The sequence below is a fragment of the Emys orbicularis genome, chromosome 10, assembly GCF_028017835.1.
Source record: "Emys orbicularis isolate rEmyOrb1 chromosome 10, rEmyOrb1.hap1, whole genome shotgun sequence".
In the NCBI taxonomy this organism is placed as follows: Eukaryota; Metazoa; Chordata; order Testudines; family Emydidae; genus Emys; species Emys orbicularis.
This window is the reverse complement of record NC_088692.1, coordinates 24698831-24719087: the sequence shown is the minus strand read 5'-3', so window position 1 is coordinate 24719087 and position 20257 is coordinate 24698831. Positions and strand designations below refer to the sequence as shown.

Below are 20257 nucleotides of genomic sequence, written 5' to 3'. Positions count from 1 at the left end.
GACATTAAAAAGGAGAAAGTTATACTTTTATACTGTTAGCACTGGATAAAAAAAAAAAAAGTTTTCTGCCTCCAGCCACATGTAAGCCACAAGCTGCTCCCAATCTGATGGGCATGTCAAGAAGGTTTCCTGGTGGGAAAATGAAGGCAGGACAAACAAGGACTTGAGCCCATCATAAATTCTGACCCCTCTCTTTTTCTAGCATCCTCCTCCTTGCCACAGCAACTCCTGTCCATTCGAGATCATAGGAAAATGATTACGCTTTGGCCTGACTGCTGCCCTCACAAACACTGAACAGTACTTAACTCCATGAGTGATCCTATATAAATCAATGGAACTACTTACACAGTAGGGTAATACTCTATTTAAGTATGTCAGGAACAGGTCCTTCACAATAGTCAGTTTACAAAGGGCTAATATATAGTGCAACATCGGCAGTGAGTCTGAATTCTAGTGGCCATGGCTTCCCTGGTGAAAACATTGAAGATTTCTTATAGTCTTCTTGAATACTATTCTTTACTTCCGGCTGGGTAATGGGTGTGACAGCTAGGTAAATAGGTGCCATACACATAGGTAGAGGGGCACCACTTGGTGTTACAAGGGTTATGCCTACAAGATCTCAACAATTGTAACAATGAAAACAAAGAGAAATGTTCATTTCTGATGTCCACAGACAACTGAAACATTAAGTTAAATAAAACATTTCTGTAAATTAAATTCAGTAAAGTTCTGCAAATCCTAAGCAGCCAAAACAAAAAAGCAGCCATTTGTCTTAATAAAGACAAATGCAAAGTGCTCCACTTAGGAAAGAACAATCAGTTTCACACATACAGAATGGGAAGAGACTGTCTAGGAAGGAGTACGGCAGAAAGGGATCTAGGGGTTATAGTGGACCACAAGCTAAATATGAGTCAACAGTGTGATGCAGTTGCAAAAAAAGCAAACATGATTCTGGGATGCATTAACAGATGTGTTGTTAGCAAGACACAAGAAGTCATTTTTCCGCTCTACTCTGTGCCGGTTAGGCCTCAACTGGAATATTGTGTCCAGTTCTGGGCACCGCATTTCAAGCAAGATGTGGAGAAATTGGAGAGGGTCCAGAGAAGAGCAACAAGAATTATTAAAGGTCTAGAGAACATGACCTATGAAGGAAGGTATCTAAAAGGGTGTCATAAGGAGGAGGGAGAAAACGTGTTCACCTTAGCCTCTAAGGATAGAACAAGAAGCAATGGGCTTAAACTGCAGCAAGGGAGGTTTAGGTTGGACATTAGGAAAAAGTTCCTAACTGTCGGGTGGTTAAACACTGGAATAAAGTGCCTAGGGAGGTTGTGGAATCTCCATCTCTGGAGATATTTAAGAGTAGGTTAGATAAATGTCTATCAGGGATGATCTAGACAGTATTTGGTCCTGCCATGAGGGCAGGGGGCTGGACTCGATGACCTCTTTAGGTCCCTTCCAGTCCTAGAATCTATGAATCTATGAAAACTGAATGTAAATATAATATAAATGCATTTTACGTATGATACCTTTATACTGTTATTTTTTAATTTGCTGCTTATTATCAGCAAAGGGAGTAATTATGAACATAGCATAATTATAATGCACATAATGAATATTAGCTGTTTTTTCCCCCAATATTCTTGTTAGCATAAAAATATCTTCATTTTTGCTTACTCCTGTTTCAGCCTGTTAGCTGTGCAATAGCAATGGAATGCCCTAGTTCATGAAGAAGGCCTCACAGACTGCTGACATCTGCTAAACTGAACTATAAAGTTGATGCTAAATAAATAGGCCAATGAAGGATTTGGGTATGACTTAGTTTAAATACAAAATCCAAGTGAAGTTCTAGAAGTTATGTAGCATGTTAAGATGTATGGATTGTATTATTAGAAGGACTTTTGAAATCCTAAACTCCTTAGTCAGACAAATGTCCCAACAAAGTGAATGGGCCAAATGTCTAGGTCAGTCAATAATGTTTATTCACCCCTTACTGGGGAAAAACTCTCATGATTGCAGCGGGTATTTTGCCTGAGCAAAACATGAGCAATAGCAACAGAATTTAGCCATAGTAACATCCATACAGAGCAAAGATTAATGGCCTTGCTCTTTTGCAACTGACCGGTTTATAATGTCTTTTGGGTTTATGGTTCTTTTCTTACTTGTTTAAAAGTCCCTACCCATCATTCCCTTCTCCTTCTCTTTTGACAAGGTGTTAACTACAGAGAATACCTAGCCATCAATAGGGAAATCACAGAAGTTCAGTGAGGACCCAGAAGACTGGATTCTTATCTGAAATACCTGCAACTGTTGGTCTACAAAACTAGACTAGAATTGAGCAAGAACAGGCATTTGCTTGAAAATTATTCTATTTTCCCATTTCCAATCAAATGGAAAAAGTCAGCCCACACGGTATTTCAGCTCTGTTGTTTCCTATCCCAGTCAGAATTAGTGTGGAGTATTGCAAACATGAAAAATAAAATGTTCTAAAATGTTAAATTAACCTTTTGAAATTGGATTTGGTTTGAGTTTTGGAGTGAAGATTGAAGTCAGTTCTTATTTTAATTTAAACGTGTTTACCCATCTGTAGCAGGGTTCTACTAAATTTTAAGCGCTCCTTTAGGATGAATTAGCTGTGAATTTGCTTGTGAAAGGAGTAGCTTTTTCAAAGTAGTTGGGAGAATTTCAAATATAAATAAGGGAAAATAACAGGCAGATTTACAATATGCTGTAAAATAGAGCAGCTCTTTGGTTGCAAAAACATAAGACCTTTGTTGCAGGATTACACTAACATTTCAAGGGAATGTAGTAAGCCTGTCTTCTGAACACGACAGAAAAATATTGAAATGAACAGGAGAGATAGCAGGCTTCCTAGAAAGCTTTTGCATTAACCAGGATAAGAAAACCCTGAATGAACATCAGTAACTCCTTGAAGACACTACAGACTCATCAAAGGGAAGTATGACTGGCTTGGAGTCCCCTTGGATTCTAAAGATGTTTGCAAAATATTATTAATGCAATGGTTTCATGAAGCAAATGAAATCACTGGAGCCCTCCCCCCCACAAAAAAAATCATTATTGCTGTGTCACAGCAAAACCCTCCACTCGCAGATGACTTGAATGGAACATTATAGCCATAACAAACCTATCACACCAAGGAAATACAACTGAAGATGAAATGTGCCAATTCCCCTTTAAAGCACCTAGGTTTTGCAAAGTAAATAAGAACTTTCCTTTTTAGCTACTCTCACTCTTGTGAATCTCAGCCTTAAAGTTGGTGTCATTTTTGTAGGTGTTGATTTCATAGCTTTCAATTATGGTTACTATTTAAGGTCTTTCTAAGAAGACTGGATGGGCTCACAACAGAAGATAAATCTACGTTAGTCTACAGCATATCTAGATGCTTTAGCAATAAGGCCATAGGACCAAGCTGATCCTTTGGAGCATAGTTTCTCAAACCTTTTCACAGGGTGGCTCAGAAATTAGAAGACTGTGCAAAGGAAAGAAGAGATGGCCCATGAGACAATCATATGAACCACCTCCCCACCCACTGACAACCACATAACATCCCATAGGTAACAGCAGCTATGGCTTATGTGGAAGAGTAAAATATTTTCAGCAGCCTTAATGCAAACCAAAGGAGGAGAGTCAGCACCATGTGATCATTTTAATCTCTCGTCAAACCATCAGTGGTCCATGCGACACAATTTGGGAAACTGCTTTAGAGCACAGCAAATACTGTTCTTCCAAGACTTCATCTCCTCTCACCTTGATTATGTCATATTCTTCTCCATAGCCTAACACTGCGCCAAATCTTTGTGCACCAATGCATGTAGGATGCTGCTGCCTGCTCCCTCCCATACACAAAGAAACACAACTACAGCATCCTCTTCATCTTCTAACTACTCCGCTGCCTCCTGTTCATTTCAGGATCCATTAAAATCAATGTCCTACTAACTTAGCAGGCATTGGTTTCTCTTCCACCTTCCCCTCCCACACTCCCCCTCTTCCCCCCCAAAAAAACCCTCAATACTCTTGAAGCAAGAGCCTTAATCTCTGCAGTTACTGTCATCTGAAACAGCTTCTCTCTCTTTCTGCCTCATCAACTCTGCAACTCATTACAAATCTAGCTGAAAACATCTCTCTTCTCTCTGGCCTACTCATCAGACCTCTCTCTCTTCCCCCCCTCGCCTCCCCTCAGTTATTTAATTCTGTAAATCATATTAGAGTAACTCTAAAGTGTTTCAGGATAAATTAGCTAGAAAGATGCCGGAAGCATAACATTGCTTTGCAGTGTACACAACCTGCTTATGTCCCTTATCCTGGTTCCTTTACCAAACACCTGCTCTCCCACCATACCGCAAAAACGAATCACCTTTAAAAAAAAATGGCAGCAACTTAACATTTCAAGCAAACTGCAAAATTTACCAAATGGTGTTAAAATGTATTATATTTAACACAACTGAGCATGATTTTCCGCACAGAAAATATTCTCCATAGAATTCAGTTTAGAAACATCTTCAAACTACAAAGTCCATCTCTGATTTGCCCAGCTGGGAGGACAGGAGTTGAGTGGGGGCAAGGTGGGTGGGGGGTAAAGAGGTATACAGTGTATCTCACTTGAAAAAGAAAAGAAGCCAACATGAAAAAGGAGTAGTGATTGTGTATGGTGCATTTTTTAAAGATGGGGTTGTTTAGGAAGCTCAAACTTATGAATAAGCCAACTTTCTAAGTATCTGGTCCAGGACAGGACAGTATTCAGTGAAAATAACAGCTTTTACTTGCAGATGTCTGTATAACAGGTCTACAAAGAAGCACCAAAATTAAAGGTCCCATCTTGCAGTTTTGCAGTTCTATATAAATATCGCAAACAAAAAAAATATATAAAGGTGTTTGTTTTTTTCAAAAGTTAGATGCAGACATAACAAAACAACTTTAAATTCATAAGGGCCACATTCCTTGCCCACCCCAAACTCCCTCTGATGCCGGTGTACATTTGAATGTGTCCAAGGATCAGTCTCAAAAGAAGCAAAACAAACATTTAATATGCCCACACCGCGTTTGGTGCTAACACTCATGGGCCACAACTGTAAGCTTTCCACGTAGGGTATCACAGGGCAAAATCCCTTACTAATAGAATAGGACACAACATTTACTCTATGCTACTCCTTTTAGCTGCAGGTCCAACAGAGTTTGGATTTACTCTAGGGCGTAGCCTCAATATGTTTTGGGGCAATTAGGCATATCGCCATGGTTTTCTATTCACTTTGGCTACATTAAAAAAATTGCAGAGTCCATCAGCTATTTAATGTTTGATGCATAAAAAACCCCTCATTTGTCAAAAAGAGTAAGACTAAACATATTTCCTGCTTTTACTTCTACAATCATTTATTTGGATGTAAAAATTCACTTTTTAATTGGTAGAATTATCTTTAGAAATTGACCTAATCTCTAACCACATAAATAAATTCCATTTTTGTGTATCTAATCTGGGTTTATTGAAGGAATCTAATTAATTGGGGAAATTATAGAAATACCTTCTATACTATTTAACACTCTTAGAACCCCAGATGTTCTATGAAATGCACAGTACTGAGAGTTAATATTTATCATCTGATTAAAGCAGGTTTTTTAAAATCGCTTCATTCCAATTATTAGCCCAATTCCTGTTAACGAGCAAATCTTGTATTTCTCCATTAAACCTTTCCCTAATGAAGAATCAATAGCCTGTGATTTCTGTATTTGCTTATTGACTATCCTGACGTGCTAGTCCACCAGACAGCTTGCAGTCACAGCGATCAAATGAAAAAAATAAAACAAAAAGTCCCTAGGAGTGCATATGAAATGCAACTATAATAGAAGCCCAGTGGAACATCTTATCAAAGTTTTAAAAATGTTTCAGATATTCAGCAAGGGGATAAAATGAGAAGAAATATGCCTGCCTCACAGGATGTTGATTAGTGGTTTTAAGAAATTAGTTGTTATATTAACTACTGGATAAAAGAGGTTTATGAAAGTTATACTAACCCTACTGATTGAGAACAACAATCCTGGCCTATCTGTGCAGACCCCAGTGAAGCAGAATCTGAGTTTCCAGTAAAACAAATGTTCCCAGACAAAGGTTATTAGGCTGAGTGCCATAGCTGCTGCGAGCATGTAAAATACGCCTGCCATGTTGTCAATATCCAGCTGGCTGCTCATGACTTCATTCTTCTCATTATGACAAATACCAGTCAACCACAGTGTTTCCAATTCTTCCATCTCTCCTGGAGAAAACAAGAAATCATACAGTTAGGATTTGAAAACCATCATTCATAGTATATTGCAAAAATGAAAATCTAGGACATAGAGTAATTCCATCTTTAAAAATACAGCACTCTGTAATATCTCATTTATAAAGTGACTCTATTCTTATCTGCTAATTTAGGACTACATTACTTTAACAGATTTCAGGTCACAGTACCTCGGGTTGTGACTTCATCAGATTTCATATGTTAGCTAGACTTGATTAGCCCTTCTATCTCGGGTTTTCAGGAAGAGGAGAGAAACATCTGAATATGGCACAGACTTCAAAAACAGACATTTTGTGTTTCATATATTATCTCTCTTTCTGTGGAAACAGACTTTCAACTATTGAGCTCTTGGACATCTGACAGAATCTCCCTATCCTGTTTTATTTCTCGGTATTTTTAACTTCCATTGTCATTTGTTCAAATAAGTAGAGTTTTTAAAATAGATATCTATGGTGATATCTCTATTCGCGTGTTTTAACTCTTTGCCATGTCTGTATCTAGTGGAGGATTGTACTCTATAGAACTAGTCAAAAGGAATATAATCTAGTAGGCAGAAACAGGACTGGAATGCAGGCTTCCTGGCTTCTATTCCTGAGTCTGCCACAACCTTGTCAGGGGGTGTCAAGCAATTCACTTTACTCAGTCATACCCAGCAAAACAGATATACCATCTCCCATAGCTGGGTGGTTCTTAGGCTGAGTGTTTGTAGTTTACAGATCTTTGAGTTCCTCATCATTACTGTCATCACAATATGCAGACAGCTAGTGCAGAACAGTCTGACTTTGTTGGGTAAGTTGTTATTTAAAATACAAAACTAAGTACACTCATCCAAACAAATAAAAGTGTTATAGGGTCTAGAACTCTGAATGGAGCTCTTCCAGCAATATATAAAAATGATTTAAATTATGTTGTACTTTGTGCATGGACGGAAACTACTGAGAGTACTTATAGCATTCAATTCTCCCATCACCATCTCCTCTCGAATATTACCTTATTTGGTGAGAAAAAAATCACTTAAAAAACATCTTTGGGGCAATCCATCCTCCCCACCTCCCATTTTTTCTGCTCTCTGATGTAATCACCACATGGACCAAAGCAAAAGACTAGTGAGGCTCACTATGAGATCCAGATATATTTCAGGATCTCCCTTCTCTTACTTTTCAGCATGCCAGAGGCATTTCAGCAGCAGTGAAGTTTTCATAGAAAAGCTACTGACTAACTTATCACACTATTCCAGGCTTTTAAGAAGGGGCTAAGCTTGCAGGACAAAGGGCAATGACCTCATAGCATTGCTCAGAGTCTGAAATGCTGGCAAAGTGTTCATTGCAACTGTTTTTCTCTAAATTCATTATTTATGTTCCCTGAACAGCAGAAATAGTTTCTATTCCTTTTTAACACCACATTTTGTTTAGTTCTGTCTGTAAGCACACAGGAGAACTAATGAAATTGCTTCTGGAAAGGTTTTTATATTGTACAATGTGACTACTCTTGAATCATCCTTAGTGTTCCTCTACTGAAGCATTACATGCAAAATAAGTTTTGATTCTAAGCCCTTTACCTTTTCTTCAATAAGAGAGACTTCTCAGAGATATGCAGTGGCATAATTCTAATTTCTTTTGTAATGACATGAGTTGTCTGCTTCTGGAAATAATGATCAAGAATGAAATGGGACCTACAGAGAAGTATCATGTTAGCTAGCTTCAACTACTTCACCATTTAGTAAACAATACATTATTTTTGTGCAGATTTCCTAATCTACCCCTTCCTTGCCAATGAGCTTTGTAATATAGAAGGTGGGATCTTCCTGGTCTTCTGAGAAACACCAGAAGGCGCTTCAAGGCCTGTAATCAAGAAGAGGGTTGGTGTGAGCTGCAAAGAAGATGCATTTACATCTTAGTTACCCACATATCAAACTGGAATGCCACTGAGCTGGCATGTAAGAATAGTTCACAGCATATAGAGTCCAAGGGCAGACAGACAAGTTGATGGCCACAAATAATTGGGCTACGAGGGCTAGAGTAGAGGTAAGTGGGAATTAAACACCAGGGCAGAAGAGAAAGGTTGCCTACATACTTCAGTGATGAGCATTTTACAAGTTCCTAAGTCAGAGGAACCAGTCGTGGCTTCTTAGGGTATGTCTACACTGCAATCATGGATCGTGATGACAGCTTGCGTAGACCTATCCAAGCTATTGTTAAACTACCTAACTCAGGTACTGGAGCAGTGAAGCTGCAGTGGTGTGGGTTTCAGCACAGGCTACCCACCTGAGTAATTGCCCTGGGTTCAGGGCAGGCTTATACAGTACCCGAGTGAGCTAGCCACGATTGCAGTGTAAACATACCCTTAGTTGAGTTTTACACTTAAAGCAGAGATTCAGCCTCTATGCATGAAGAATAGTGTATCCTCACAAAAATTACAGTGCTTACACTTCGAGACCTTAGAACACCACCACAAGGAAAAACAATTCTAAATTGTCTTTAAAAATCACTTTTTTAAGTGGGACAATAAACACTAACATTCATTCATCACAATTATAGAATTATTGCCTGTGCTCAGGGTGCTTACATGCACTTCCTTACCTTAAAATGTTTGGATTTCTATTCTTTGGTTTGTATCCCAATAACATTTAGAGCAGGGTTTGGCAACCTTTCAGAAGTGGTGTGCCGAGTATTCATTTATTCACTCTAATTTAAGGTTTCGCGTGCCAGTAATACATGTTAATGTTTTTAGAAGGTCTCTTTCTATAAGTCTATAATATATAACTAAACTATTGTTGTATGTAAAGTAAATAAGGTTTTTTGAATGTTTAAGAAGCTTCATTTAAAATTAAATTAAAATGCAGAGCTCCCCGGACCACCCAGGCAGTGTGAGTGCCACTGAAAATCAGCTCACGTAGGCTCAGGTTGCCTACTCCTGATTTAGAGCCTCAATGAGATGGTTATTTTGCCCCTCATTTACAGTCCTCCCTAAGATCTACCAATAAAACACACAAAGACTCAAGAAAAGAAAAATGAAAGTCCAGAGAAAGTGTAATATTGCCTGCATGTGTCTTACCATCAAAGGTTCTGACAATCAGCCTGCACTGCTTTCCACAGTAAAATCCGCATCGCCCAAGACTGTCAGATGTCAGCTTGGTTTGGCTGCTGTGCTCTTTCACAATTCACAACAAATTTCATGGAGGGATTTAACTCTCTTTTTTATTACTGTTTATTTTAGCATTTCCTTTCCTTCGGCGTATACACCTAAAATAACTAGTGATAAGCCAATAACCTTTTGAAAAAATGACAGCACAGAAACAACCCAGGCTTTTTTAAACTGAGATATGACAGTGCCCTAGCAACTTACAAGGAACAACGTGTTTTGCAGTGGTGCAAGCAAGGCAGGTATAAGGAGAGGTTTAAGAGTGCAATCACTTCCAGCAGACACCTAATATATACACTCCACAACAATTTACCTCATTTTGAAACTATATAGGGCACACATTTTGGAATTTTGTTAAACTCTAAGTTGACATACGAATGAAAGGACATTGTCAGACTGAGTATAGATCAGACTGCTACAAGTCAGGGTTTAGCTTAATATATATTAGGTTTCTATTATTGAGATGTGTGTGGTTTGTTTGATACGTTCATATAGATGTATTTGGTATATTAAGCACTTACAATAACTTTACTCTAACCTGATCGTAATTGAATAACAAATTGTAAGGCTGAACCTGTACAATTTATATTCATTGACAACTATCTCATCACCATTTATTGTGCAATTTTATGCCAATTACTTTCATCTGTGCAAGGTACTGTGAGGACACATGTCATTTCATGTTTTACCATTTATGAACATTTGCAATTTATGTATGTTAACATATATAGAGATGAGCTAAGTCATAATTCTGGAATCCTGATTTCAAATACCCCAAATTTTGGATCACAGGGGTTGGGTTAGGTCATTACGGAGAGAGGAGCTATTTGCAACACTAGGTGAGTTTGAATTCAAAACACTGAAGTTTGGGGATGGTCTTAATTTTGGCTCAGGATAAAGATACTGTCTTTTCAGATCCTTCAGTACCCTGAGCTGGAAGTGGCCACGGGTAATGAACAGTCTTGGCATATGCATGTAGCTACAGGTAAAGAATTAGTATTCTGCATATGCTCTCCCTGTGTGTATAAGTCTGGTTAGTCGTCTAAAGCTGATAGTGCAGAGGTCCCCAAACTGTGGGGTGTGCCCCCCCTAGCAGGCGCTGAGGAATGTTCGGGGGGCCCAGATCAGCCCCTAAAGGATATGGGGAGGGAGTGCCAGCCAGCTCCACTCCTGGCCCTGATCCCCGCGCCTCTGACCGAGGCTCTGCTCCCAGCCTCTCCCCCACGCCCAGCTGTGGCCCCCTTACCCTAAGCCGTGTCCCTTGCTCCTGGAGCCGTGGCCCTACTCCCGGCCCTGGCTCCAGGGTGGAGGGGGGCACAGACAAGGGTAAGGGGGGGCACGAGGCAACAAGTTTGGGGATAACTGATAGTATAGCATCAGGAGGTTCTTGGAAACCTGTGAAAGTAAGCTCAATGTATATAAAAAACAGGCATCTGTGAAGTCTGGCATCAATGCAGTTGGAGCCTGAACCACAGTCTGCTGATTGGTCTCAAGTTACTTATAATTTATAATTCAATTTTTTAAGGCTTTTTGTTTTAATATCAGAAACTTGCCAGCAGGACCATACTGTTATTGATTTATTCTTCATACACCATATGCAGGTAGGATTAAAAGGCTTATGGACTAGTAAAAGTTTCAGTATCAAAGAACACGATGAAAAAAACAGGACTAGAAAATAAAACAGCTCTGAACAGATTTACAAAAGGGATAACAGCAATATTTTTTTCAACTTTAACAGATTCACAGCATGTCTATTTGGTAAAAATTACAAATAAATAGAAAGTGACTGCAGTAGGTGGTATGTTGATTTCTACCCTTCTGTATTTATAGAAACCTGACTCACCCATAGCACAGAGAATAGTGCAAGTAGATATTTTTAAAGGCCCAAACCTTACAGCTGCCTAACATCTGCAGCTCCCAGTGAAGTCAGAATAAGGTCCAAAGAGCTAGATTGTGATCTCAGTTACCTCAGTGCATAAGGGGAATAACGTCAATGATTTCAGTGGAGTTATTCCTGGTTTGTACTGGTTTTACAGGGAGCAAAATCTAACACAAAGTAATTACCCATAAGAACCATTTCAAGCAAAGCTGCCAAACCAACAGTCATAGGAGGCCATGCAGATCTCACCGTATCAGACACAGGCATAAATACTAGCAGGACATTTACTGCTTATCTTTCAGTGCCACGTGGTGTGGCATGTGAGCTGCTTGATCCTGACTGAGCTCTCGAAAACAGCTTGAGTTCCCTTGTGATTCAGGATCTCTTTTATTATGGCCCTGAATGGGCACATCACAGGTTCCCCAACGTCTGTTTCTCTTATGCGTGAAATATCCTGACAGTGAACTAGAAATACAAGGGAAGTCCTCTTAATGCTTATAAGAGAGGGTTCTCTTCTGTGTTAGATTTATCAGCAAGCCACTCAGTACCTCTCATTTCAGTTTTTAAAAGTTCTCATGACACTTGGTTCCCCTGATCATGAGTTGGGTGGCACTGCTAACCTCATTCTAATGATGCCAGCTTTGTATTAAATAGTGAAACTCTAGCTGTCTCACCAGCACTTGGAAGCTATTTATGGTGTATCATGGGCACAGGCTGAACTGCACTTTGGACCCCTTTTAGTTCCTCTCAAGTGAACCCCTTTGGGGATAAGCCTTGTTACCGGCACACCTCTCAGGGCAGAACTATGTCATTCAACCACTCTGGGCCTGATCTCCTCCCACGTGTTAACAGGGTTTGGCACCTGTGAGCCCTTTCACTCTGGGGACCTGTGACAGTGGCTGACTCAAAAACAGTTCCTTCAAAACGAGCCATTCATTCATTCCCCTGAAGATACAAAGCTTGCAGAGCAAAGGGTAAAATAATAAAGGTCTATATGCATATTTCCCATCACCCAACCCTTAACCTTTCCCTACAAGCTTTGGCACATTTCACCTAACGCAGGTACCTCCATCTCTGGGTTGGGAGAAGCTATCTGCTCTGATGCAGCCTCTCTCTCTCTGTCTCCACGCATGTCTGTCAGTTCTCACTGACATGCCATGGGTATTCCATGGCAACTCACTCAACTACTTCCCTTTTCTGGGATGCTGCAATGGTCCTTTGGATTCTAGGCTCAGCCCTGGGAAGAGTAAACCATTCCAGCCTGGAAGGAGCCAGGGATTATAGCCTCTTCCCAACTGATGGCTAAATATGGTTATCCCAGCCCCTCTGACACTATTTACCACAGGTGTCATTGTTTTATTTCCTCTTGATTCCCCCTTGACAGCATCCTTTGTTTTAACTCTGGATATTCAGGTAGGATACTACCACACAGATAAATGCAGATGATTATGATATTTATCAAAAAATAATACACTATTTACTCATTTTCCTCACAATTTTGATATAAAAATAATGATAAAATCCTTGGCTTTTTTCAACAAGAAAAGAAGTTACAACTTTTTAGTAAATGTATGGTGCTTTCCTCAACCTTAATTAAAACAGTTCCTCATTAACAGCCCAAACTGCTCCCTAGTTAAAAAGAGGTTGGAAATAAGCAAGCCCAAGCTTTTTTAATTCCATCTGAGACCAAAAAGAAAGGCATTAAAACGTCCATTGCTAATCATTTGTACAAAAATTAGTTTCCAAACTGGTCATACTATTCCATTCAGAGAAAGGAATGCTCTGCTGATTTATTGATGTTTGAGTACTTTCTGGGCATCTTCTTCCTGGGAGGGGAATGTGATGAGAAAAAGGTAGAATCCTTGGTACCTTGTCTTGGCTTTCTTCTTCTTCCTACCCCTGCCATCTGTAGGGAGCCCTGCTCCTATGTTTTTAACCTGCTCGGTAGCTATTGAATGATTCTGTCAGGAGAGGATATGTGGGAATCCTTCAGTTGTGTCTATGCACTGATGTACAGCAGTTCAGAATGGTGGCTGGGGTTTTAATGCCCCTTTTCCTCCAAAAGTGTAGCATGTGCTTAAGTAGTATAACCAAATCACTCACTGCAGAGAATTGTAACAAACAAGGGTAGGAAAGCTGATACAGCTCAGAGTAGGGATGAAAAATGAGTTAAGGGGCCCACAGACTGTTATCAGAGGAAAAGAACAGCTGATGGAATTATTTCATCAGATGAGAAATCCATATCAAGGAGCCATCAAAATACCCATCAGTAAGAAATAAGGGTGTGCAAAACACACAGTAAAGTAAGTGAGGCCGTGATCAACCAGGGATTAACCAAACGGAAAAGAGAAACAATTATGATTGTGTAAAATGGCCTTTATGAAGTATTAAACGTATATTGTTATTTCTATTGTGTTAGTGCTCCAAGGCTCAAATCAGGATCAAAGCCCCATTTGTTCCATAGAAACAAATGCTGTAGGCAAACCCTGTCTCTGCCCTAAAGCCCTTGCAATTTAATTTCAGAAAAGACCCAATGAGAGTCTGAAAATGGACCAGAGTAAGACAGTCAAGTAGTTTTATTTTCCTCACAGTTAGACTTATGTTCATTTTAGTCATCTTTCATAAAGACTATTAAACTTCCATTAGTTAAACTAGCACAGTACTCAACTAAAACATTTTATAGTTGTTCCAGTCATTTTGATTACAAAAAACTGAAAGCAGTTTTATTTTGAAGCACCACCAGGTATTGCCCAGCATAGCTGAGCTGCTTTGCATGAGCACTAGACAATTTCTAATCATTGGGATGTTTTCGGAGAACTAGGGTGTGTATTCTGAATCACTTAAGTGTATCCTAGGTTCAAAAAAATGATTAGTAATGAAATCATATCAGAACTTTGGCCAAATATCTCTACAGTAGATTATTTAATCTTTGTAAAACCTTTTATTTATGATTTTTCACCACAGAGTATTAGCCATGAGCTGGAAACTAAATCTGACAAGCGAATTCCCTTCACAAACTTCACTGAAGAGGTTGGATTCAAACTCCTGCAGTCAAACCCACCCCTAAAATTTTGGGTTTGTGTCAGACACAGACTGGTAAGGCTTACTTTCCAAAGAGAATTTGGATGCAGCCCAAGTTGTCAGAAAGCTCACAAGAACAGATCTTGTAAAATTTCAGCCATTTGGGACAAAAATCTTCTTGAAAAGAAGACAAGATTTTAGCACAAGACAAGATTTTAGAACTTATAACCTAAATCAGAAATTGTAGCCTAAAACCGGAACCCCAAATTCTAGCTCTATATCTCAACCCCCCACTTGGTCCATTCCCCATGTGTATAACAACATCATGGGAAACTACAGAGGCTAATGATCAAAGAAATATAGAAGACAATAAAAGACTAATAAAACCACATTTTCCACAGATACAGTAAAATGCATCTAGCTGAGAATAAGGGATAGAACTGATTAACTGGAATCTCTACCTTTGCTGGCTCAAATTTTCCTGCCCTGGTCAAAGGTGATTTTTTAAAAACATACTGATTATTTTAATGACTAGTGGTGAAACAGCTAGGTGCGGGTACAAAAGTGAAAGTCAGCAGGGGAAAAGTCCTGATTGATAAGTGCTTTTTGAAAACCACCATTTGCCTATTCACAATGCACATGGCCTAGGTTTACAAGTGCTTTTTGGCAATGATAGAAAGGATAAAGGCTGCATTGTGACTGTTCCTTGAATGCAACATTTTGCACAATTAAGTAAGCATTGAATGAGGGCTATGGAGCCCTGACTCATTTATCCTAAAAAAACCTCAATAGAGAGCATACAAGCATGAACAATCTCTGTATCAGGAACTGGCTCACTTTCTTGCTCCTTGATGGAAATAAGATGGAACCGTCAATATTTCAAGTGGAGAGCCAAAATTCTTATCAAGAGTGGATTCAAATAGAATTTTGAGACTAGTGTAAAGATAATCTCCTTCCACTTTTTCTGAAACCGATCAACAGCAAATTGACCTAATTCAGTTTCAATCCAACATTTAAATCATCGAATTTTCATCTAAATGAGAGCTGAGCAAAAGTTTTCATCTGAAACATTTTCAACCATGCAGCAACATTGAAACATTTTGCAAATTTGATTTTTTGAATCAAAACAAATTTTCATTTAAAGAATTCCTTCTTTATTTCATTTTTTTTAAAAGCACTTGAAATCTAAATGAACTGTTTCAGTTGATCCGAAATGAATCTTCTTGTTGAATTTTCAATTCACAAAAAGTTTCATTTTCAGATTGACCAAAACATTTTTTTTTAAAATAACCAAAAATCAGTTATTTGCACAGCTCTACTCAAAACATCAGATTTAGCCTCAGTTCTCAGCATCCTCCCTTCTTGAGTGCAGACACACTGCATCAACAAATTTGTATCATGAGCTCAGCTGAGGTCTATCCTTGAGGTGCCTCCTTTGGGCCACCACAGGATTAAATTAAGCCACTAAGGAAAAATAGTGGAGAAAAGAGACTGAGTTAAATCACAAGGGGATGTCAGGTCTTAGAGCTCTTGCCACAGACAGCACTGGCAGCAGAATGTTCCTGCTTCCAGCCAGTGTGGTCCCACAACAAAGTGTTCTACACATGTCCCCAGGAACAATTTCATTCCTTAATTTTAATCCATATCATTACCCTTAAATATAAAGAAACAGGAAGTCAGTTTTATGTCCTCCTTACCCTTCTCTGTCTCTGTGGAATAGTGCCCAAAACTTCTGCAGGATATGCCAGCTCCTTACAGTAGGGAAAGAAGAGATAGCCCCATATGGTATGTCTACACAGCAACTAGAGTCTAGGGGTGGGCAAACTACGGCCTGTGGGCCGCATCCGACCCATCAGGGCTTTGGATCGGGCCCGCAGGATTGCCAGCTCCGTGACGCAGTGGGGCTAAGGCAGGTTCCCTGCCTGCCCTGGCCCCATGCTGCTTCCGGAAGTGGCTGGCACCATGTCCCTGCAGCCCCTGTGGGGGGGGGGGGGCAGAGGGTTCTGCGTGCTGCCCTCACCTGCAGGCACTGCCCCCCGCAGCTCCCATTGGCTGGGAATGGGGAACTGTGGCCAATGGGAGCTTTGGGGGAGGTATCTGCAGGCAAGGGCAGCACGGAGAGCCCTCTGCCCCCCTTCCCTGCACAGGGGCCACAGGGATGTGGTGCTGGCCGCTTCTGGGAGCGGCGCGGGGCCAGGGCAGGAAGGGAGCCGGCCTTAGCCCCACTGGCGCCACTGCCACCCCGGAGCCGCTCAAGGTAAGTGGTGCCAGGCTGGAGCCCGCACCCCCAACCCCTCCTGCACCCCGCATGCCAACCCCCTGCCCTGAGTCCCCTGCAGCACCCTGCATCCCTCCTGCACCCCAATCTGCTGCCCGATTTCCCCAAAACAAAAACCAAGAGCTCACTATTCCATCCCTTATTTACACCACTAAATGCTGCAATGCAAGCACACAGCAGCAGACCTACCCTGGGGGAGAAAAAGTCTGCAGTGGAGTGGAGGACTAATCCTCTTCCTTCCACCAAAAACCCTGCCCCCTGCAAGGTGGATTGTTGCCTGGGGAAATAAAATTTGGAAAAATGAATTCCCTGCCTCCCATGCTGTTCTACTGCCTGTCCTGTAGCTGTCCCTATCTAAGCTCTTGGGGGGTCTGCATTATTTGTGGGAGTTTCCACAGGGCTACCAACTCCTTGACACCGAGGAGGTGCAAGTTTCAGCAACCAGAGAGAGGCAGATTGCAGCCAGCCTAGAAATCAAAACAAAACCTATTGTGGTGTACCCTAATCTCATTCTGAATGCTTCCTTATTTCTCTGCAGCACTGCTGGCTCTCTAGCACTTTCAAATACACCACCTGCCACAACAGTCTGATTTGCAACTTAAAAAAAAGCAACCACTAACCTCTTTCTTTGCCATGAACCTTCAATGGGGTGGTGAGGCAGAATGCTAAGCAAACAGTAGATGGCATGATAGCACTCAGGCGGGTTATTCACTACATTTGCCAGAGGAATGCACAGTTGATGTCTGTTTCCACTGATTTCATTCCATTCTCAGTGTTTTAGGAGATTGAGAATTTCTCTAGCTTTCCACACCTTTTGCAGTAAACACACACAAAACCCCCAGGCTTTCCACATTGAAAACATTCACTTCAGCGTCCCTGAATTCAGCTGTATAAACCCTTGAAATTAATGGGGTTGCACAGGATGTAAATTAGGGCAGAATTTAATTTAAATATTTTAGGGTTCTGTTTTATCCATTAAACTTGGCAGAATCTTTTGTTCCAACACCTCCTCAGGGTCATCTAAGGGCCTGACCAATCCTCCCTGAATGAGGAGGTCACAGAGCAAGAGAAGCTAGAAACAGAAATGGACTACTAATAAGAATAATCTAAAGATTCTCAACAACTTCAGCAACTGTTAACTTCAGCAACTGGGACTGCAGCTTGAAGCTCCAGGGTGATACATGAATGAAAACCTGCACAAACCAAATTATGTTTCTAGAATGATCAGATAAAATATTAGAGACACAAGGTGGGTGAGGTAATACCGTTTATTGGACCAACTTCTGTTGGTAAGAAAGAGAAATTCTCAAACTTACACAGAATGCTTCTTCAGGACATGAAGGTGCATATTTAGTAACTTCAGGTCCTGAAGAAGCGCTCTGTGTAAGCTCAAAAGCTTCTCTCACACACACAGAAGTTGGTCCAATAAAACATATTACTTCACCCACCTTGTCTCTCTAATATCCTGGGACCAACATGGCTGCAACAACACTGCATAGAGGTAAAATATGGTATTTCCATTCCAGTCAGAAACCTCTAATTGGGCATCACTGTCAATAGTCATTCATGCCTGTGCCCACAACAGTGGATTCATCCACTTACAGGTACTATACAAACTATACACAATTTACCAAATTTAGAGGAAGATTCTGCCAAATTACTCCAGTTAGCACTTACTAGGCGAGTAGTTCCACTGAAATTAATGAAGCTATTTATGGAATAAGGGGCTACTCACATTCTGAGCAAGAGAGTCAGAAGCTGGCTCTGTATCAATGCTTGGTTCTTAGAACCCATAAGTATCAACTTAATCTAGTTACACAGCATGTACAATATGTTGTATGCAATACATTATACACATGCACACACACACAGTCTGCAACTACTGAATTTAAGAATTCTGAGTTTCTTTCCCCAGCACCCCCAAAATCATATGACATATATGTCATTTATGGATTAATGTTGACTTGTTAAAAATCTAAAAAGAACAAAAGGACTGAGTAATAGCTATGAACTTATTGTGAGCTAATGCGTGGCCCTGTTATTCAAGGATGAATAAAACCAGAACAGCTAAGCACGATTTCCAACATTACATTCTCACTCATCCTGTTCAGCTACACACACGCCCCCACATATCCACTCATACTCTCCGGTCACATTTGTTCCACCCACTGCTTAAGGAGGACACTAAATATATAAACAGAAAATCACTGGGAACACGGATGTGTTCTGCCTAAGCAGCACGCATTGTAAATATGTACTTTTAATCACAGCACATTTTTTCCTGGCCCTTTAATGTACAGCATGAGTCACAATGTATTATAATTGAAATATCAATTTGGAAGACTTATGCAATTACATACCAGAAAAAGAAGCAGGGGTCAGGTTAGGGCTTTTCTTCGAGAGATTTAATGAGAAGTCTTTTTTCTACAGTTGCATTTTCCCCGATAGGGGTGGGAAACACACACCTACTCACTGAGATTCTCAGTCAATATATAAAGTTGCTCTAAAGCCCATGGAAAATTAACCAAAATTTGGAAGATTTTGTTAGCAGGGTAATGACTATGTGGAAATCTGAGCAAAAAAAATCTTTTCTCCCACTAGTTTGTTTCAAAGGCTACAGCTCTAAGGGTCAAAACCTTAACACTGCCATGTCAGCCAATCTTTAAAGGACAGCTGCTCTCCAGGAGGCCTCTTCCCAGATCCTCACTCAATTGACCTTTCTTAACACCAGCTAGCATAGTAGCCTCCTCCCCTTCCTCATATGCCTGGCATACAGCTGAGGTTCTACCTAGGCAGTCCAGCTAGTAGTTCTCCAATCCATTTCCCACACACATCTTACGCCCAGCCACGCATCCTCTTCTCCAGCTCCTTCTCTACTGATGCCCTCTATCTTCTGCCATTGTCTGTCTGCCTGCCTCTTCTTAACTGCCTTCCTATTCCTCCACATCTTACCACTTTCTGCCCTTCTCTCTCTTCTCTCCTACTGTTCGTATCCCCACTTGTCCAGTGGCTCTCTGCTTCTTCTCTTTACAACATCCTCATGTTACCCATCACTCTAGCTGTCCTAACCCCCGTGCCCCTCTACTCATTTGTCCCTCAGCCAAGGAAATGCCTCCTCACAAATTTGCCAGCTGGCAGTGGTTCTGCTCCCAGCCCCACCCCTGGAGCTATAAAAGGATTCAGAAATTATGCTGCAAACTTGCTGCATATTTTCTAAAATTACTGTTTTGTCACCAGTGGAAAAACAGTCAAAACTGGAGCAGAAGGTGGGTAGATTTGTTTTCAGATGCTTGAGTTTTCACAGGGCCTAGAGAGGAGGTTGAAAATATAGGAGACTAGTGGTAAATAGGTGCTTACACAATTTTGCAATCCAGCAACTAAAGACTTACTGAGTTATGCAATCTATGCACATAAATACAGGTGCAGGCAGCTTAGCCTAACTGATTAGACTGAAAATCAATAGAAAAGAACAACCTGAGAGTACAGGGGGGCAATTTTTTCAGCAGACCTTTTCTCCACTGAAAAATGCAGATTGGATTGACCAAAACAAATTTGTGTCAATTTCTGCTAATTGTTTTGGTCTAAACAAAAAAAGAAAAAAAATCTAGAAAAGTTGAAACAGTTCATTTCAATTTTTCAGGCTAGATT

General features: G+C 40.4%; 1 protein-coding gene across 2 annotated transcripts in view; it reads right to left on the bottom strand.

Annotated features, from left to right (window-relative positions):
• GRIN2A (glutamate ionotropic receptor NMDA type subunit 2A) overlaps window positions 1–20257 on the bottom strand; it is a 299502-nt gene that overhangs the window by 2083 nt on the left and 277162 nt on the right. For both annotated transcript variants that reach the window (XM_065411694.1, XM_065411693.1), the window contains exon 12: window positions 6025–6263. In XM_065411694.1, coding sequence (XP_065267766.1) covers window positions 6025–6263 — 239 coding nt within the window. The remainder of the gene's footprint in view (window positions 1–6024; window positions 6264–20257) is intronic.